At 47.4% G+C, this 22231-nt stretch overlaps 1 protein-coding gene across 1 annotated transcript in view; it reads right to left on the minus strand.

Moving 5' to 3' along the window:
• The window catches only part of LOC148144054 (uncharacterized), a 59716-nt gene that overhangs the window by 32886 nt on the left and 4599 nt on the right, over nucleotides 1–22231 (minus strand). The window contains 3 exon segments of the mRNA XM_087975296.1: nucleotides 9556–9658; nucleotides 9826–10004; nucleotides 18482–18490. Of these exon segments, the coding sequence (XP_087831422.1) occupies nucleotides 9556–9658; nucleotides 9826–10004; nucleotides 18482–18490 (291 nt within the window).

Raw genomic sequence — 22231 nt, forward strand, 5'->3', positions numbered from 1 at the left:
TTTGAGTCTCCCCCTATAATTGTATGACGAGCACCGAGAGCCATCAGTTTGGAGAAGGCTTCTGTTATAACTTTGAAAGGATGCGCTAGGGGACAATACTGGTTTAAAATCCCATATTCCTCTCCATTTATAAGGGCTTTAATTAGTATATATCGTCCAGATTCATCTTTTATCTGACTTAGGATTTTGAAAGGGAGATTCTTCCAAATAAGAATGACTACTCCCCTACATTTTGAGCTGAAGGAAGAAAAGAAGGCCTGATCAAATCCACCCTGTTGTAATTTCAAGTGTTCTTCATCCAATAAATGGGTCTCCTGTAGGAGAGCTATATCAACCCTTTCTTTTTTGAGGTTTGATAATATTTTCTTCCTTTTGATTGGAGAATTACTCCCCTTGACATTCCAGGTGCACCATTTAAGCGAATGACTCACCATAATCATCCAGGCAAGTCCGAGACCCCCTGGTAGGAGAAACACCAAACCACCCTGAGCATAGACCATAGAAAATTCACAAAAATAGAGATTCTTTATTACACTCACACCAATATAACAAAAAACTATTTCTAAATAAAAAAAACTGAGATTTTTCCCCTCGTTACCAGGGGAATCACTTCCTTTCCGAAAACCCATCATATCCTCTCCCGACCAGTGCCCCACCCTCGATCCAGGCACCCCATAATAAAGCGAAGAAAATTCAAGTGTATGACTAAGCTAAAGTTAACAATGAGTACCCTACCCTCCTCCCCCTCCCCACCCACACATCAACACCTAGATATATTTGGCGATGTTAATACCACGCATAAACATATAAAACTATAAAATTACAGTCTCAGCAGGTAGTAATTAATTATGGTAATACAAAATAACAGGGGGAAATAACCCCGCTTTAAGAGAAAAAATAAGACAAAGCAGAGACCCCTCACCTAAATCTACTAGACCACCCGACCTCTATATATTTACAAAAAAAGGAGAAAAATCGCAGAGTGGAGAACAAATAAGCCCCCCCACTCCCTTCTCCCTGGAGATAATATTAAGCAATAAAGTAATAAAAGAGAAAAAAAGAAAGGGTGAACCAGAGAAGGGGAGGGCAGAACAACATCATTCACCACACGAGTTAACTCTTACAATTTATCTAAGAGAGTCCAAAACTTCCTTGGCCTTCTCTGGCGATCTGAAGTTATACACGGACCCTTCGTGGCTAAAACTTAGCGTCGCTGGGTAGCGCAGGGAGTACTGAATGTTTAAATCCCTTAAACGCCCTCCTCTTTTGTACCAGAGCTGGGGAAAATTCCTGAAACAGCATAATCTTGGATCTTTTGTAAATCATGGCTTAGGGATCTTTCCCAAGATTTCTGGAAGCTTCCAGGAGCATCTGATTCTCCTAAAAGCACTGCAGCTGGAACAGAACCGGGTGGGGGTGCTGGTCCAAGCTGGGCCTGTGTATTGCAACCCGGTGGGCACATTCTACCCTGACCTGGCCTGATCCAGCCTCCAGATTCAATAACTGCGTAAGCCACTGCTCCAGAAACATTGTAAGCTGGTCTTCCTCTTCTCGTTTGGGAAGGCCCAGCAAACGAATATTCTCTCGACAAACTCGATTTGAGGTCGTTGATGTGATTTTCCAAGGCCCGGACTCGCTGTTTGAGAGTCGAGACCCGACCCACGGAGCCTTTAGCTCCGCCCCTCCGACTCGATGTTCGATTCTTTCCAAATCTCGGTCGTGCTTCTGCAGCGCAACCGAGAGCGACTCCCACCTGCTCCTGGACTCTTCTATGAAGGTGTCGATCTTCTCTGCAAGCTTAGAAATCACTGCAACAAGGCTCGCTACCATAGTTAAGTACACTGGGGCAGCTGCGGACGCCTCTGCTGCAGCTGGGGAGGGGTTCCTATGTGCTGCGAGTTACGGGCATTCTTTCCTTTAGTCATTTTAACGGGGCACTAAACTGCTCAAGTTTGGTGCAAAATAACTAGTGTATTTAAATAAAAGCTATTTAAGTGATTTGGCAGGTGTGGTGAAGGCAGGCAGCCCACTTTGCCTGAGTCTTGGGCAGAGCACTACAGACTCAGACTTGCTGGGTCGCCGCCATCTTGGATCTCCCCCGCCCAGATGCACCTTAAATGAATCTACTGTCCCTGCCTCTACTTCTGCTGGCAATGCATTCCAGACATCTATCACCCTCTGAGTAAAGTACTTTGTGTGTGCATCTCAACATGATGTCCCAACTCCTGTACTCAGCATGTGAACAATGAATTCTGGATTAGTGGTGCTGGAAGAGCACAGCAGTTCAGGCAGCGTCCAAGAAGCAGTAAAATCGATGTTTCGGGCAAAAGCCCTTCATCAGGAATTAAAGCAGAGAGCCTGAAGTGTGGAGAGATAAGCTGGAGGAGGGTGGGAGTGGGGAAAAAGTAGCATATAGTACAATAGGTGAGTTGGGGAGGGGATGAAGGTGATAGGTCAGGGGCGGAGGGGGAAGAAGGGTGGAGTGGATAGGTGCAAAAGAAGATAGGCAGGTAGGAGAAGTCATGGGGACAGTGCTGAGCTGGAAGTTTGGAACTAGGGTGAGGTGGGGGAAGGGGAAATGAGGAAACTGTTGAAGTCCACATTGATGCCCTGGGGTTGAAGTGTTCCGAGGCAGAAGATACACCATCCTCTCAACCTCTATGTCCTCGGCAGAGTCGGAGGGGGAGTTGAAATGTTGGGCCCCGGGGGGGGTGTGGTTGATTGGTGCGGGTGTCCTGGAGATGTTCCCTAAAGCGCTCTGCTAGGAGGCGTCCAGTCTCCCTAATGTATAGGAGACCGCATCGGGAGCAACGGATACAATAAATGATATTAGTGGATGTGCAGGTAAAGCTTTGATGGATGTAGAAAGCTTCTTTAGGACATTGGATGGAGGTGAGGGAGGAGGTGTGGGCGCAGGTTTTGCAGTTCCTGCAGTGACAGGATGGGAGGGTGGGTTGTAGGGGGGGGGGGGGGGGGCGTGGACCTGACCAGGTAGTCACGGAAGGAAAGGTCTTTGCGGAAGGCGGAAAGGGGTGGAGAGGGAAATATATCCCTGGTGGTGGTGTCTTTTTGGAGGTGGCGGAAATGTCGGCGGATGATTTATGCAAAGGTTGGTAGGGTGGAAGATGAGCACCAGGGGCGTTCTGTCCTTGTTACGGTTGGAGGGGTGGGGTCTGAGGTCGGAGGTGCGGGATGTGGACGAGATGCGTTGGAGGGAATCTTTAACCACGTGGGAAGGGAAATTGCGGTCTCTAAAGAAGGAGGCCATCTGGTGTGTCCTGTGGTGGAACTGGTCCTCCTGGGAGCAGATACAGCGGAGGAATTGGGAATACGGGATGGCATTTTTGCAAGAGGCAGGTTTTACCTATGTGAACAATGAAGGCAAGTGTGCGAAACACCTTCTTCACCCCAGTCTACCAGTGATGGAACTTTCAAGAACAACGAAGCCGAACACCCCCAGGTCTCTGTTCTACAACACGACCCAGGCCCTAACATTACCTGTACCAGTCTTGCCCTCCTTTATTTTAGTAAAATGCAACCCCTCACTTATATCCATACTTCTCTCATACACACGCGCTCTCTCTCAGACATACACATACACCATCCTCTCAACACTCTCACCCTCTCGCAGACTCATTCTCCATCACAATCACACTTTATCAAGCATGCACACATGCAAATACACACTCACTGATGCACAGTCTTATACACAAACTCACATACACACACACTTTCCTGATGAAAGGCTTTTCCCGAAACATTGATTTTCCTGCTCCTAGGAAAATACCATGTCTATTTACCCTATCCATGTCCCTCATGATGATATAAAAGCGTATAAGGTCATTCCTCAGACTCTGGCATACGACGGAAAACAGACCCAGCCTGTCCTTATGTCTCTCCTCACCCAGGTAACCAAGACACATACCTGAGGTCGCAAAGTCTGCTCCCTCCCTGGATTCACTCCAGTTACTACAAGTGAGCCTGCTCCACAATCATTAAGATCATGGCTGATCTATCCATCGTCTCATCTCCTCCTCCCTGCACTGTCACAAGGAACCCCTTCATTCCCCTATCAGGCAAAAACCCACCTAACTGTGTCTTGAATATACTTAATGAAGCTGCCTCTATTGCTTCCTTGGCCAGAGTATTCCATAGATTTTGATGAAGGCCTTTTGCCCAAAAGATCAATTTTCCTGCTCCTCGGATGCTGTCTGACTTGCTGTGCTTTTCCAGCACCACTCTAATCTAGACTATTCCATAGATTCACGACTCTCTGGGAAAAGCAGTTCCTCCTCATCTCCGTCTGAAAGCTCCTCCCTCTAACCTTGAGGCCGAGTCTCACCCACCAGCAGAAATTACCAGGCAGGATAGGGCTTCATCCCCACAGTGCAATGACATTAGGAAGATGTTTCCATTGGTAGGAGAGACTAGCACCAGAGGGCACAGCTTTAAGAATAAAGGGAAGACCTTTAGGAACAGAGATAAGTGATGCCGACAGCGAGCATGTACAATGTGTTGGTGACACGAGTGAGCAGGCGTGCTGTTGTTCACACCACGGAACAGACACAATATGCTCTGTGGCAATGTTGGTGTTATTGACAGATGTTAAGTGTTCAAATGCCAAGAGGAGGAACAAAGGGTAGAGCCACAGTTCTTTTTCCCCATGTGGCTCAACATTTTATAGCTTTTGCATTTTGTCTGGCTGCTCAACTTTTTTAAAATGACTGTTCGTCAGTGTCGGGGTGAGGTTCACAACTAGAGGGCATAGGTTTAGGCTGAGAGCAGAAAGATATTAAAAGGTACCTAACGGGCAACTTTTCCATGCAGAGGGTGGTGCACGTATGGAACGAACTGCCAGAGGAAGTAGTGGAGGCCGGTATAATTACAGCATTTAAAACACATCTAAATGGGTATATGAACAGGAAGGGATATGGGCCAAGTGCTGGCAAATGGGACTAGATTAATTTAGGATATCTGGTTGGCATGGACAGATTGGACCAAATGGGTCTGTTTCCGTGCTGTACATCTCTGTGACTCTAAATAATAAAGTCTACTTTTCCAAATAACAAACTATATCCATGTTAACAAGGCTTAGTGCACCACATGCTTTACTAACCATTCTCAACAGGTCCTGCCCCTTCAATAACTGAGGAACATATACATGCTGTTGCATAATCTCCTTCACTAGTATTTACACACTACCTTCAGCAATTGCACAAGTAACAGCAAAGGGTAAACAGCACAAGGATTAAACAAACAGTGAGGGGGAAACAGCACAAGCGCCAGTAAAAGCAGATGGAAAGTGAGTGTAAAATGTCACTATGACAGGACAGGACAGGACAGGACAGGACAGGCCCCACATTCCTTCCCCTCCGCCCCACAACCTGCCTCACCTTTCACCTCCCGGGCCCAGTACCTTCCAGGTGGCCCCATAGTTGACACAGGGGCCGCCCCACGACCAGTAGAACTCCACCACCCAGGCGGCCGACGAGTTCCCAAGCAGGCCCTTAACCCCATCCGCCTCCAGAATGCTCACCGGCTCCTGCCTGCTGTACAGCCGGCCGGTGCGGCCGTGACACAGCAGCTGCGCCAGGAAGGCGGCGGTGCCCAGTGACGGGTGTCTGCCCCGGGCCGCACGGCGCCATTTTCCTAACGGCCACCCTCCCGCCGCTTCCCCGCTCGAGAGACTTCTCCTCCCAACCGCCTCCGCCCCCGCGTGACGTCTGCACGGGGATGGGCGGGGCCGGGGGAGCCTCACCGTCACCAAGCAACAGCCACCTCGCGCTACAACTGCTCATTCACAAAAACAAACACTCCTGTCTCGCTCTGCAGCTGCAGGGGGGACACTGCCACGTTTCCAGGAGCCCTGTCTACATTGGGAAAGCTCACGGCTCAATTTAAACAGATATTCCTACATCTAACGGAACGGTGTCATATCTAAAGGGGGCAATCTGTATTTTAAAGGGACATGGACATTTTAACGGGTATTTCTGCAAATAAAGAGATGTAAATGGACGAGATTATATTTCAAAAGGGATGTGGGCACATTCCAAGGGATATCTTAATATGTAAAGTGACGCAGTTATATCTAAATGAATCTACATTTCGAAGAAACGTTGCCCTATTTGTAAGCAGAAGAACCCCTTTAAGAGACATACTGATATCTAAAGGGGTAAATATACACTATCCAGGAGCAAGATTGCGCTGAGAGGAACATAACACATTTAAAGCGCTGAGCTACATGTAAAGGGGCATTTTTATATTTAAAAAGGTACATTGAAATCTAAAGAGACATTGTACATAATTAAAAATACATGGTAATATTTAGAAAGCATGACCGTATTGGAAACAGTGCAGTCATTTTTTTAAAAAGGGGGTTGGAATGGCCGTGAGATGGTTTAATTTTTAAGAAAATAAGCAGGTTAATTCTGATCCAGTAAAAGCAGTATCCAGTCTCATCTGAGCGCGGAACCAACTCAACTGACTGAACAAGCGAAATAACTTTTCTCTCTGCTCTTTAGATGTGACAACCTCTCCCTCTCTCTGTTGATGCAACAGGATTACCAGAGCTGGAAGTACCACTCTCGGAATATAATTGCTGATTGACAGTTTACTTGAACTGTTTAACATAAGGATTTAAAAGCTGCTCGCCCGATCTCGCACAAAGCACTAAAACAAACTGTTCACCCGTGCCTGTGCAGAGGAGAAATTTCACTTGGAATAGATCACAAAATAAGAACTGTTACCAGTCCCGCAACTCATGTGTTTCCCATGGACAAAGTTAAACATCACACAACACCAGGTTATAATCCAACAGGTTTGTTTGGAAGCACTAGCTTTCGGAGCGTCGCTCCTTCATCAGGTGGTTGTGGAGAATGAGATCATGATCACAATTTATATCCAAAGGAGTCTAGCATCATGGAAAGGTGACACATCAAACAATTTAAGATTAAGTCTTTCACCTTTAGAATAGGTTTCTGCTCTTTGGTATGTTAATCCCAGAACTTGTTTTTTGTTACCTTCTCAAGAATGCTACTCAAATGCAGAGCTTTTCTAACAGTAAGTGTGAATTCTGTCTGCACCCGAATGTTGAGTCAGGACTGACATTGTTCTTAGAGAAAAACTCTACATTTAAATGACATTTTTGAGAAGGTAATTTATAGATTCGGGTGTAGAGGTTAGTGTGGATTGGCTGTGCTAAATTACCCTTAGTGACCAGGGATGTGAAAATTAGGGTGGATTGGCCATTGGATGGATTTGGGCGAGATGCTCTTTGGAGGGCTAATGTAAAATAGATGGGCTGAATGGCCTGCTTCCACATTGTTGGGATTCTATGACTCCCTCCACAAAGGAACATTTTATCTGCATCTATCCTGTCAAGCCCCTTTCAGAATTCTACTGGTTTCAATAAGACCACTTCAATAAGATCACTCAATCAGGATTCCCAAACTAAGCTTGTCCCACTTGCCTGCGTTTGGCCCATGTCCCTCTCAACCTTTGTATTCATGTACTCATCCAAATGTCATTTAAAATTTGTAACTTCATCTGCATCTACCACATCCTCATCCAAGTTCATTCCACGTGTAAACCACCCTCTGTCAAAACGTTGCCGCTCAGGTTCCTTTTAAATCTCTCTCCTCTCACTTTAAAAGAAATATACCCCCTAGTCTTGAGCTCCCCTACGCTAAGGAAGAGCCTTTTGGTGTTCACCTTACCTCCACTCCTCATGATTTTATCAATCTCAATGATGTCACCCCTCAATTTCCTGTGCTCCAGTGAATAAAGTCCCAGCCTCTCCTTAGAACTCAAACCCTCCTGTCTTGGCAACAACCTGGTAAATCTTTACTGAACCCTCTCTATTAGAATTCTCCCTATTACAGGGACACTAGAAGCATACTCAGTACTCTGAAAGTGGCCTCACCAACATCCTGTACAACCTCAACATGATGTCCCAACCCCTCTACTCAATGGTGTGAACAATGAAGGCAAGTGTGCTAAATGCCTTCTTGACCACCCTGTCTAGCAGCGATGCAACTTTCAAAGAACTGTGTACCTGAACCCCACCATATCTCTCTTTTACAGCACGTCACAGGGCCCTACCATTATCTCTACAAGTCCTGCCCTTCCTTGTTTTAGCAAAACGGAAGCCCTTGCTTTTATTAATACCTCACTCATACACACGCTTTCTCTCAGACACCCACACATACACCCCCCAACACACTCACAGGCACATGCTCCATCACACTCTCACTTTACCAAGCAAGCACACACTCTTATGTGCACTCTCATGCACAAACTCACATGCACGCATTCACACATCACTTTGTGGGCAAACTTGTATTGGCAGAATTATGTTTGCAGATACATTCTACTTTGCTCAAAAAGTGCACAAACTGCAGTTAGTCAATCCGTGTAATATTTTATAAATTCCTACTCTGGAATGAGAACCAGTCTGATTCAAGATTGGGTTACTGACAGACTCGAACCTCACACCTTTAATGCATTGTCTGGGCTGAGGTGTCACTTTTTTTAAAAAAAAAACCTTAAGTCATCTCGAGAATGTGAATTAATAGTAGTTCTGGGATTCACAGATTAAAGAACTGAAACCTGCAACTCATTCTAAAAGGTGAAAGACTTAACAGCAATCTTGGTTTGTTCAATATGTCATTTCAGTTGCATGACACTGTGATCTTTTGCTATAAAATCTGAGTCTTATGATCCTGCTCCACAGTTACATGATGAAGGAGCAGCGCTCCAAAACCTCATACTTCCAAATAAACCTGCTCCACAGTTACATGATGAAGGAGCAGCGCTCCAAAACCTCATACTTCCAAATAAATATAACCTGATGTTGTGTGATTTTAACTTTCTCCAGCCCAGTCCAACATCGGCTCCTCCACATCATTTCTAGTGAACACAGCCCACACCACCCGATGCTGCCAGGAAACCTTACAACGCCGATGAAACGACACACTCTGCACTCCTGAAAAATTGACAATTTCTCACGATACTGGCTGCTCATTCACTGATCCATCTGATACACGACATTGGAAGCTTAGTGCAGGAGGCTGAAATAAATTAGTAGCTTTAAAACAAAAACCTCTCAGAGCTCAAAGCCTTTCATGAGAGTCTGAGCTCGGCGTTAAGTTCACTTAACCTTTATTGTGACCCAACTTTGTTACAGCTTCAAATCCCCCTCAGCAAAAAAGCAGAGAAAAAGTAGCTGCTTTTTAAACAGCTCAAGGTCAAAGCACACTCACTCACGCCTACACCCCCACCCACCTCACTGTCTTTACTATTGATCAGCACCGAGATGTCCCTTTCTAATTGGATCCTTGGTACAGCTGTAACCCGGAGGAAGTGTTGCCTCACTCAGCAATTTCAACCCATACCCTGTATAGCGCCATCTGCCGCAACGGGATTCAAACCCGGGAGTCCCGGGAACTGGGTTGATGGTCCAGTGAATAATGGCATTCAGCCGTCGCTCCTTCAATCCCCCTGCGATAGTACGTGAACTCGCTGGTGCCTCCGGAGATTGGAGGAGCGGGTGAAGACCTTCCCACACTCGGGGCAGGGGAATGGCCTCTCGCCGGTGTGGACCCGCTGGTGGGTCAGCCTGCCGGAGGAATTGCTGAAGGCCTTCCCGCACTCGGGACAGCTGAAGGGCCTCTCCCTAGTGTGGACCCGCTGGTGGGTCAGCCTGTCGGAGGAATTGCTGAAAGTCTTCCTGCACTCAATGCAGCAGAAGGGCCGCTCCCTGGTGTGGGCCCGCTGGTGCGTCAGCAGAGAGGAGGAATCGCTGAAGGCCTTCCCGCACTCGGGCACCTGAATGGCCTCTCCCCCGTGTGGACCCGCTGGTGCCTCAGCAGAGAGGAGGAATGTCTGAAGCCCTCCCCACAGACAGGGCAGGGGAACGGCTTCTGCCTGGTGTGACTACGCCGATGAATCTCCAGGGAAGATGGGAAACGGAAGCCTTTCCCACAGTCACCACACTTCCATGATTTCTCCAAGAGGTGGGATTCCTCAGGTTTCTCTATGGCCGAAGTGTGGAGCCACTTCCTACTGTGAATTCCTATTTCCAGGCCGTATGGCTGTTTTAGGCTCCACACTCAGTGCGCTGCAATGGTCGGATCTCTCATCCAGTCCCACTGATGCTGAAAACGTACTCAAACAGGAACTAAAAAGCTTTACTCCTTCTCACAGAATCATAGTTGAAAACCGTTGTGGTCCCGATGGATTGAGTGACTGTAGACATTGACGTCAAAGTGAGGACTGCAGACACTGGAGAGTCAGTGTTGAAAAGTGCAGCGCTGGAAAAGCACAGCAGGTGAGGCTGCATCTGAGGAGCGGGAGAGTCAACGTTTCGGGCATAAGACCATCATCTGTTGATTTTGAAACTTCCGTCTTCAGATTTTCAAATACAGCAGCGGCTCAACTTACGAACTTAATCCGTTCCTGGACCCGGTTCGCGAATTGATTCAACTTTTCCCATTGTTTGGATAGCATAAGAATGCTTGGACGGCTGTTCATAGCACACGCACCAAAGACGAACTGAATGAGATCACTCGGGGCCCGATGAGCTTTTGTGTTCAACAAGCGCGAAGCAAAGCAGAACAATGAAACCACGTGGTCGCACATGGGCTTTTTGCGTTCGTACCTTGAATTTCGTATGTACGTTGAAGCAAAATTCTACGTACAATCCTGTTCGTAAACCGGTTTGTATATGAATGGGGTCGTTCGTATGTCGAGGTGCTACTGTACTCTGTATAAAGAAATTACAAAGGTCATCACTGTCAGTGCAGGGTAGAAATTCTGAACAAGGAATTCTACTTTCTGTGGAATATTCTTTTCTTTTATTATTCCACAAAATTGAAAGCACCATCCCACTCTCTCTCCCCCTCTGTTCTCACTCCGCTCTAACTGATTCCTCCTGAGGGTGCTGATTCAGGATCTTATGGAGCAGAAAAGCAAAAACATCAAGACTGCCATCTCTCTGAACTTTGAATATCTCCGCCTGAAAAGCTAATCTCTTTCACAACACTGGGATACTGCTGAGAGTGAGCAGGTCTGATTTTGGGAAGCAAAAAGAAAGTGTCAATTCAGGGTGAACCTGCCACGCAGCTTCTTTAGAAACAACCAGACACAAAACGGTTAACGTCCCTGGGAGGGTTGGAGCAAAATGAGACGTCAAGGCATTAACATTGACAGTAGAGAGAAAATGAACTACTCACGTGGCAAACGTTAGTGCAACGCCAGAGTCATAGAGATATATAGCACAGAAACAGACCCTTCTGTCCAACACAACTGTACTGACCAGATATCCTAAATCAATCTCGTCCCATTTGCTGGCATATGGCCCATAGCTGGGGTCATCTCCACCCCCTGTCCTGAGACCTTGATGCCTCCAAGCTGACCCTCAAAGGTTCAGTTTATCCCTCCATTCTTTCCCAGGTGTCTTTTGTAGGTTTTGAAAATTTTCCCAATCCTCTGAGTATAGGATTTGGGAAGTTATGTTGTAGCTGTACAGGACATTGGTTAGGCCACGTTTGGAATATTGTGTGCAATTTTGGTTTTCTTACTATCGGTAAGACATTGTGAAACTTGAAAGGGTTCAGAAAAATTTACAAGGATGTTGCCAGGGTTGGAGGATTTGATCTATAGGGAGGCTAGGGCTGTTTTCCCTGGAGCGTTGGAGGCTAAGGAGTAGAGGTTTACAAAATCATGAAGTGCATGGATAGGATAAATAGCCAAGGTCTTTTCCCTGCGGTGGGGGTCCAGAACTAGAGGCCATAGGTTTAGGGTGAGAGGGGAAAGATACAAAAGAGATTTTAGGGTCAATTTTTTCACACAGAGGGTGGTACATGTTTGGAATGAGCTGCCAGAGGAAGTGGTGGCGGTTAGTACAATTGCAATATTTAAAAGGCATCTGGATGGGTATATGAATGGGAAGGGTTTCGAGGGATACGGGCTAGGTGCTGACAGGTGGGATCAGATTGGGTTGGGATATCTGGTCGGCATGGATGAGTTGGACCAAAGGGTCTGTTTCCATGCTGTACATCTCTATGACTAGTTGGACTAAAGGGTCTGTTTTTGTGCTGTATGACTCTGGAACTGTTCTATACTGGTCTTAAAACTATGTTCTTGCCTTCCCCCACAATCATCCACTTCTTTGTTGTTCAAAAATCAGATGAACTCAGCCTTGAATATATTCAATGACACCCTAACTGCAGGAAGACACCCCCACTTCTGAACTCAATTCCTCTTGCTAATATAACGCTTGCCTTGCTGATTGCCTGCTGCACCAGTCTGACAACTGGCAGTGACTGGAGGAGGAGGACACTGAGGCCTCTGCCCATCCACACATCAGTCTCGATGAAGGGCTCGTGCCCGAAACGTCAACTCTCCTGCTCCTCAGATGCTGCCTCACCTACCGTGCTCTTCCAGTGCCACAATCTTTGACCCTGATCTCCAGCATCTGCAGTTCTCACTTTCTCCACATCCAAATACATCTCCATTTAAACAATGCACCTCCTTTCTGTTTTTCTTTGCCACAGCCAAGACTATAGCTTCATATTGTGGTACTGCATTTGCCCTGTGTTTGCTGATTGTGGTCCTCTCTATATCAGGGAGAGCCAGCGCAAACTTGTGAAAGGTTCACTGAGCATCACAGCTGGGTCCACAGAGCTGACCAGACCTCCCAGTCACCACTCATTTCAATTCCCCTTCCCACCCCCTTTCTGACATGACCATCTTTGGCCTCCTCCATTGCCACAACGAACCTAACTGCAAATTGGAGGGACCACACCTCATCTTCCAGGCAGCCTACAGCCCGAAGGACTCAACGTTGAGTTTTCCAATTTCAAAAAACCTCCCTCCTCGTTCCCTGCCACCAACCAGATTCATTCCTCCCATTGACCAACCAGGTCGTACCCTCTACCTGTCTTGACCTATCCCCACTTCACTCCCACCCCTTTATCTGCAGCTTCTACACCCAGCCCCAGCCCCGAGGAAGGGTTACACCCGAAACGTCGTCTTCTCCATCTCCTGCCTGTCTATTTTGCAAATTGAGACACAGACCTGGACCAACGTTTCCGGAGTCTGTCCCTCCCGGATTCACTCTCTTTTCTTTCAGTTGCTGCAAGTCAACAACTGAATCCCAGAATGAAAAAGAAATGGAATGGGAGCAAGAGAGTGCCATACTCACATATCTGGGACACAGGAAGGAATTTGCAGTCTGGGTAAAGCTCAATCTTGACTCAGACAGAGAGGATCAGGAGTCGCAGCTTGAGAAGTTCATGGTCCAACTTCCGCATTCAGACAATGGGCTGGCTCTGATTGGTAGGAGGACCAGTCTTCTTCCAGTCCTCCAATCCTGCCTATTGGTCAATCAAAAGAAGGTCTCGTGCCTTTTTTTGCGCACGGTGATGAGCATGCTCAGTGTTTTGCTGACACTGGCCAGCATGCGCACTGCGTTGCTGACACCGGCAAACATGCGCAGTATGCTCTACGGGGATGTTGGTGTTACTGACAGATTTTAAGTGTCCAAATGCCAACGGGAAAAAAGATAGGGCCACAATTTTTTTCCTATGGCTCGATATTTTATTCCTTTTGCATTTTTTCTGGCTGCTCAATTTTTGTATGTCTTTTCCTCTTGTTGTGTGGGCAAGGCGCCGAGACCAGACTGGAGGGCATACATTTAGGGTGAGGGGGGAAAGATTTCTGAGGGTCCTTAGGGGCAACCTTTTCGCACAGAGGGTGGTATGTTTATGGAATGAGCTGCCAGAGGAAGTGGTACAGTTACATTATTTAAAATGCATCTGGATGGGGTTAAGAATACGAAAGATTCAGAGGGGTAAGGGGTGAAATGCTGGCAAATGGGTCACTAAATTAATTTAGGACATCTGGTCAGCGTGGACCGAAGGGTTTGTTTCTGTGCTCTACAACTCTGAGTCTATTTTTAGATAGTATGGAAAATAAAGAGCATAAAAGCATGGAGACCACTGCCAATTTGTTGCAAAGGATAGTGGAAAGCTCTTACACTAATTAGCAGAGTAAGGTTGAGGCTGAAAGGTCACCATGGCAAGATGAGATAACAGTCAGTAAAGTTAGACTCACCTACTAAATATAATTGACAGGATTGGGACAATAAATATTTGGGACATGATATTAAATATCTAATTAATAATTAGTAGAGTCAGCCTGCTTGAGACTATTGATAATAAATATCTAATCATGACATTGGGAAAATATTAAGTAGGGTCTGGAATGCAAGACTATTGTTGCAAAAGCTGGCACTAAATCTCTAACTGTGACATTAGAATAACATTAAGTAGAATGTAGGAAAAACTATAAGGGCACAACTAAAGAGATAATGGGAACTAACATCGCTGGTTTATTGTATTGCTAGCGTGAGGTACTTTTGATTAATATAGTTGGATATGCTGATAAGCTAAAAAACACACTGCTGAGCTGGAGATAGTGCTGCCCCCTCTGTTCAGGAGTAAACGCTGGAAAGGTGATATTGTTCATCGGGAAGAGGATGGTCTCCGGCTCCACTCTGATATCTATCAGCTAGTAAATGTGGCAGAACGATGGAATTTAATCTCCAGGCAGTTTGGGAAATTTATTAATGGAAGGAAGGAAGTAATAAATAGTAGATCCCTACAGAGTGCTGAGAAACAAAGGGTCCTTGCTGTCCAAGTTCAGAGATCCCCGAAGGTATCAGTAGAGGTAATACAGGGGATGAGGAAGGCATAGATTTGTACTTTTTCACACAGAGGGTGGTGCGTGTGTGCAATGAGCTGCGAGAGGAAGTGGTGGAGGCTGACACAAATATAATTTTTAAAAGGCAGCTGGATGGGTATGTGAATGGGTAGGGTTTAGAGGGATATGGGCCAAGTGCTGGTAAATAGGATAGATTAATTTCAGATATCTAGTGAGCATGGATGAGATGGACTGTTTCTGTGCTGTACAGCTCTATGGCCATCCACTTCATTTTGAAATGTTTTCACGACCACTTGGAACACCCTGTTAGGGTTCAGAGTGTGCCAGGTCCTGACACCTCCTTCCTCACTCTGGATCAGTGGTGCTGGAAGAGCACAGCAATTCAGACAGCATCCGAAAAGCTTCGAAATCGACGTGCCCTTTTTATTCCTGATGAAGGGCTTTTGCCCGAAACGTCGATTTCGAAGCTTTTCGGATGCTGCCTGAATTGCTGTGCTCTTCCAGCACCACTGATCCAGAATCTGGTTTCCAGCATCTGCAGTCATTGTTTTTACCTCGTTGATGTTAACCCTACTGCGAATCCTCTTGCAAGAATGCCTGCCTTGAAGAAGTTTTCCTCCTCTCTCTACAAGAATCTCAGGGAGTCTCTCTCCCACTGCAACTCCCAGGTCATTTCCTCTGCCCTGAAGCTCTTCAACCATGTCCTGAAACAAACCCGCTACCACAGCCACGTTTGCTTCCTCAATGCCTGTCTCCGTAACCACCTCATCCCACACGGACTCGGGACCACCTTTAAACCAGCAGAGTTCGGACCCGAACAGGACAAACAGTACAGACTACAGATTCAAAAACACCAGCAACAGTTCTCCTTCAACATCCTCCGCTCCACACTTGCAGCAATGCGCCAGCACCTAACCTCTCTACAGTCAGCCCTGCCTCAGCTGAGGGCCACACTCTCTCAGAATTGCAAAGGACCCACTCTATACGAGATCCTCAGGAGAATCCATACTCTCAACAAACAGTATTTCAATTCCATCTCAAACATCAAAAACTGTAAGTACAACAAACTTTTATCTACCCACCTCCATAACCAGCGCTCCTCAAACATTCCAGAAGATTCCCCTGGCCTCGGAAACACCATTAGCCATGCGGCTGATGCAGCTACCACCCCCACACTGATTGATGATGTCACTTCTGCCCCCATCATGGCCACTCCCACAGCCACTTCCGGCCCTCACATCATCGCCAATGCCACACGCTCAGTGACTTCCGCCACCCCTACTGCCGTGTCTGCCACCACTTCCGCCCCCACCAGCGCCACTCACCTGCATTCTGCTGACACGCCCCCCACAGACCCCACTGTCACTATCCCCACCCCCCCCAGAACCCCGAGGGGAACACTACCCCTGCTCATGACTCTACCCCCATTCCCCCCACCATCACACCCACTCCAGGTACTGGCTCCGACCCCACTCCCAGCTCTACACCCACACCAGCTCCCAGCTCCCAGCCCTGCCGAGTTTTCACCATCCCTCCAGACCTCCCCCTCACTGAGGACGAACGATCAGTCCTCAGCAAAGGACTCACCTTCGTCCCCCTCCGTCCACGCATCAATGAATTTAATCGTGACATCGAACAATTCTTCCGTCGCCTCCGCCTCCGAGCTTACTTCCACAGTCATGATTCCCGCCCATCTTCCGAGGACCCCTTCGCCCACCTCCAACACACTGCATTCACCTGGACACCCCGTGCTGGCCTATTACCTGCCCTCGACCTCTTCATTTCCAACTGCCGCCGGGACATTAACCACCTCAACCTGTCGACCCCCCTCCCCCACTCCAACCTCTCACCCTCACAACGCGCAGCCCTCCAATCCCTCTGCTCCAATCCTGACCTCACCATCAAGCCAGCGGACAAAGGGGGCGCAGTGGTAGTCTGGCGCACTGACCTCTACATCGCTGAACCCAAACGCCAACTCGAGGATATCTCTTCCTACCGCCCCCTTGACCATGACCCCACCCCCCATCACCAAACCATCATCTCCCAGACCATACAGAACCTCATCAAATCAGGAGATCTCCCACCCACAGCTTCCAACCTCATAGTCCGGGAACCCCGCACTGCCCGGTTCTACCTCCTTCCCAAGATCCACAAGCCTGACCACCCTGGCTGACCCATTGCCTCAGCATGCTTCTGCCCCACTGAACTCATCTCTACCTACCTCGACACTGACCTATCCCCCCTAGTCTAGGAACTCCCCACATACGTTCGAGACACCACCCACGCCCTCCACCTCCTCCAAGACTTCCGTTTCCCCGGCCCCCAACGCCTCGTCTTTACCATGGATATCCAATGCCTCTACACCTCCATCCGCCATGACCAGAGCCTCCAAGCCCTCCGTTTGTTCCTCTCCAGACGTTCCCAACAGTACCCCTCCACCGACACTCTCATTCGTTTGGCCGAACTGGTCCTCACCCTTAACAATTTCTCCTTTGAATCCTCCCACTTCCTCCAGACCAAAGGGGTAGCCATGGGCACACGTATGGGCCCCAGCTATGCCTGTCTCTTTGTTGGCTACGTAGAGCAGTTGATCTTCCGTAATTACACCGGCACCACTCTCCATCTCTTCCTCCGCTACATTGATGACTGCATTGGCGCCACCTCGTGCTCCCGCGAGGAGGTTGAGCAATTCATCAACTTCACCAGCACATTCCACCCTGACCTTAAATTTACCTGGACCATCTCTGACACCTCCCTCCCCTTCCTGGACCTCTCCATCTCCATCAGTGACGACCGACTTGACACTGACAATTTCTACAAACCCACCGACTCCCACAGCTACCTGGATTACACCTCTTCCCACCCTACCTCTTGCAAAAATGCCATCCCGTATTCCCAATTCCTCCGCCTCTGCCGTATCTGCTCCCAGGAGGAGCAGTTCCACCATAGAACACACCAGATGGCCTCCTTCTTTAGAGACCGCAATTTCCCTTCCCACGTGGTTAAAGATGCCCTCCAACGCATCTCGTCCACATCCCGCACCTCCGCCCTCAGACCCAACCCCTCCAACCGCAACAAGGACAGAACGCCCCTGGTGCTCACCTTCCACCCTACCAACCTTCGCATAAACCAAATCATCCGCCGACATTTCCGCCACCTCCAAACAGACCCCACCACCAGGGATATATTTCCCTCCCCACCCCTCTCCGCCTTCCACAAAGACCGTTCCCTCCGTGACTACCTGGTCAGGTCCATGCCCCCCCTACGACCCGCCCTCCCATCCTGGCACTTTCCCCTGCCACCGCAGGAACTGTAAAACCTGTGCCCACACCTCCTCCCTCACCTCCATCCAAGGCCCTAAAGGAGCCTTCCACATCCATTAATGTTTTACCTGCACATCCACTCATATCATTTATTGTATCCGTTGCTCCCGATGTGGTCTCCTCTACATTGGGGAGACTGGGCGCCTCCTAGTAGAGCGCTTTAGGGAACATCTCCGAGACACCCGCACCAATCAACCAAACCGCCCCGTGGCTCAACATTTCAACTCCCCCTCCCACTCTGCCGAGGATATGGAGGTGCTGGGCCTCCTCCACCGCCGCTCCCTCACCACCAGACGCATGGAAGAAGAACGCCTCATCTTCCACCTCGGAACACTTCAACCCCAGGGCATCAATGTGAATTTCAACAGCTTCCTCATTATTCCTTCCCCCACCTCATCCTAGTTTCTAACCTCCAACAACACGATCCCCTTGACTTGTCCGGACTTGTCCGACCTGCCCAGCTCCTTTTCCACCTATCCACTCCACCCTCTCCTCCCTGACCTATCACCTTCATCTCCTCCCCCACTGACCTATTGTACTCTATGGTACTCTATCCCCATCGCCACCCTCCTCTAGCTTATCTCTCCACGCTTCAGGCTCTCTGCCTTTATTCCTCATGGAGGGCTTTTGCCCGAAACGTCGATTTCGAAGCTTCTCGGATGCTGCCTGAATTGCTGTGCTCTTCCAGCACCACTGATCCAGAATCTGGTTTCCAGCATCTGCAGTCATTGTTTTTACCTCCTTCCTCACGTCTCCTGTGCATTTTAAATCAATAATACCAGTTGTATGTTACTGAGTTAGTACACAGACACATACAATATAATCAGAATTTCTATTCGGTACAGACAGTGATGACTTGTTTCAACTTTGCTAACAGTTTGTCAGAAGGGGAGGATCTGCAGACAGAAATCTTGGAAGAAATTCCATAACAAGATTTGACAGAGTCACTCAATATCATGGGGTGGGGGGGGGGGGGGTTGAGTCTGGAAAGAGAAATCCATTCGACCTGCTTCAAAAGGTACTGGACATCAGTGTGAGCAGAGGAGCACTCAGAGAGGAACACACCAGTGAACTGAGCTTTAACTGGTTACACAGAATGAGTGTGTGTGTCCCAGTGAGCTAACTATGGGAAGGAGCTTTAACCAGTTATACAGACTGAGAGGGGGCTGGGGCATTTATTTTACCCTGGAACATCAGAGCCTGTGGGGTGACCTTAGAGAGGTTTATAAAATCATGAGGGGCATAGATAGGGCAAATAGCCTAGGTCTTTTTCCCCAGGGTTGGGAGTCAAAAACTAGAAGGCATAGGTTTAAGGTGAGAAGGGAAAGATTTAAAAGGGGCCTAAGGGACAACTTTTCATGCAGAGGGTTATGCATGTATGGAATGAACTGCCAGAGGAAGTGGTGGAGGTGGGTACAATTGCAACGTTTAAGAGGCATTTGAATGGGTATATGAATAGGAAGGGTTTGAAGGGAAATGGGCTGGATGCTGGCAGGTGGGATTAGATTAGGTTGAGATATCTGGTCAGCATGGGCGGGTTGGACCTAAGGAATTATTTCCATGCTGTATATCTCTAGACTAGCACTCGGAGTGTGGCTCCTTCATCAGGTGATTTTGGAGAATAAAATCATAAGGCACAGAATGGATGGAAAAACATTACAGTGCACTGAAATGATATATTGAAAAACCCTGGATTGTTAAGTATTTTATCTTTTAGTATGGGCTGCTCATATCATTCATTTGTAAATCCCAGAATTTCCTGAAAGACATTTTCTTGAGATAACTCAAGGTTTTATAAGGAAAGGTGACATCTCAGCTCTGATAATGCATTAAAGGTGTGAAATCAGGGTCTGTCTGTATCACAATCTTGAGTCAGACTGGTTGTATTTCCAAAGTGGAATTTACAAAATATTACATGGATTGAACAGCCTGCAGGTTGTGTATATTTTGAGAAAAATAGAATGTTTCTGCGAAAATAATCCTGCAAATACAAATTCACCCCCATGGATGTATATGTGTGTGAATGAGACAGAGGAAAGTCTATTTCGTGCTGTATATCCCGATGTCTACTTGATAACAGATGCTTTAATTCTGCTGGTGTAAATATTGTTGTAAATCATAGTTGGGTATGAATAGTTAGATGTTAGGGTGAGAGAATGCCTCAAGTTGGGCACTGTAAGAATCGTGGGAGAGCCCTATTTTGGTTTACTTCCTCATGAACAAACGTTAAGCACGAGCATTTATTTATTTCTAATTTTGTTCTGTTTTTCTTGTTTGATTCCCGGCTAGGATTACATTCTGTGTCTGGATGGTTGACAGGCTGGGGGATTGTGGCTTGGGTCTTGATTGAATGTTTTATTGTTCCAGAAGGTGTAGGGGTGGGGGGGTCAAAGCTTCAGCAGAAATCCAGCAGAGCAGAACAGACCAATATCTTACTCTGTGGGTACAGGGACATCAGAGGACAGAGAAATCAGGACCTGAAATCCAAGCTGACACCAGACTTCCCTGTGATTAGTGCTTTGATGAGCAGCATCAACCCTCCACCTTCACCGAGCTTCCCATTTGACTATCACCTCGATATTCAGGATCCAATCCTTGTCATCCTGAAGCCATGCCTCAGTAAGGAGTCTCAGATCATAATTATTCTCTTCAATGTGTGCAGTCAATTTTGTTACAATGCACCACACATTCAGAAACATCGTTTTTAGTTTCAAGTTTTGTGATCTTCGGAATCCAGTTTTGATTGTTGGTACATTTACTCACCTTGTCCCTTTCTATCGTCCTTTGATGGTCATTTTCCACATCACTACACTATTTTTTTTTCCTTTTCTTTTCTTTTTTTCTTTTTCTTTTTTCAAAGTGCACCAATCTTTATTCAAATTCCACCACCAGGAAGATAGGAAAACACCCGGGTGGCCAGTGACAAACACTGCCCTTCACATCAAGGGACAGTGCTGTGTGATCAAAACAGTGAAGGGGAGGGTAGGGACTAAATCAAAATAGAGTTGGAGGGAGAAATGATGCACTCCACTTCCTGCGGCGCCCACCTCTCCCTGAACAACTCCAGGGTGTTGGTCGACGCCGCGTGCTCCTTCTCCAAGGACACCCGGGCTCTAACATATCCACATCACTACATTGCTCACCGGCCTTGATTTGGATTGGCCATGCTAAATTGCCCATAATGTCCAGGCATGTGAAGGTTAGCTGGGTTAGCCATGGGAAATGCAGGGTTATAGTTTCATATTAAAAGAAGTAGGAGTGGGCCATTTGGCCCATCAAACCTGCTCCACCATTCATTATGATCATGGCTGATATATCCGTCGTCTGAGATCCTCCTCCCTGCATTGTCCCAACTACCCTTCATTCCCATACCATGCAAATACCCATCCAACTATGTTTTGAATATACTTAATAAAGATGCCTCTACTGCTTCCTTGGGCAGAGAATTCCATAGATTGACTACTCTCCAGGAAAAGCAGTTCCGCCTCATCTCCATCCTAAATCTACTCCCCTCAACTTGAGGCCTGGTCTCATCCACCAGCAGAAATCACTGGATAGGGTAGGGCTTCATCCCCACAGTGCAATGAATTCCCACTTTCCACCAAACTCTCAGATGTACTCACTCACTCGGTTGCTGTCTCACAAACCAAAGACTTCATTGCAACTTATTTTGCTCCCAGTAAGGGCACAACATCTTGGAAAGCTGCTCTGAAAGTCCAACCACACTTCTGCATTCACCGAACACAATTCGAGTGTTACAGCTCGGAAACAGACCGTCTGGCCCAACTTGTCCGTGCTGACCAAATATCCTAAATTAACCTTGTCTCATTTGCCCACATATGGCCCATATCCCTCTAAACTCTTCCTATTCATGTACCCATCAAAATGGGTTTTAAATGTTGTACCTGTTCCAGCCTCCACCACATCCTCTGGCAGTTCGTTCCATAGATGCACCACCGTGTGTGTGAAAAGGTTGCCCCTCATGTCCCTTTCCCCACTCACCTACCCTGGGGAAAAGACCTTGGGTATTGGCTCTCCCTGCCCCTTATCAAGGTTAACGCTCAGCATCCGATGTACAGAAAGTGAGACCTGCAGATGCTGGAATCAAAGTCTAAAAGTGTGGGGCTGAAAAAGCACAGTAGGACAGGCAGCATCTGAAGACGAGGAGAGTTGACATTCTAGGC

The sequence above is a fragment of the Chiloscyllium plagiosum genome, unplaced genomic scaffold, assembly GCF_037043375.1.
Source record: "Chiloscyllium plagiosum isolate Xiang-an unplaced genomic scaffold, Cpla_swu_hap1 HiC_scaffold_27, whole genome shotgun sequence".
Taxonomy (NCBI): Eukaryota; Metazoa; Chordata; class Chondrichthyes; order Orectolobiformes; family Hemiscylliidae; genus Chiloscyllium; species Chiloscyllium plagiosum.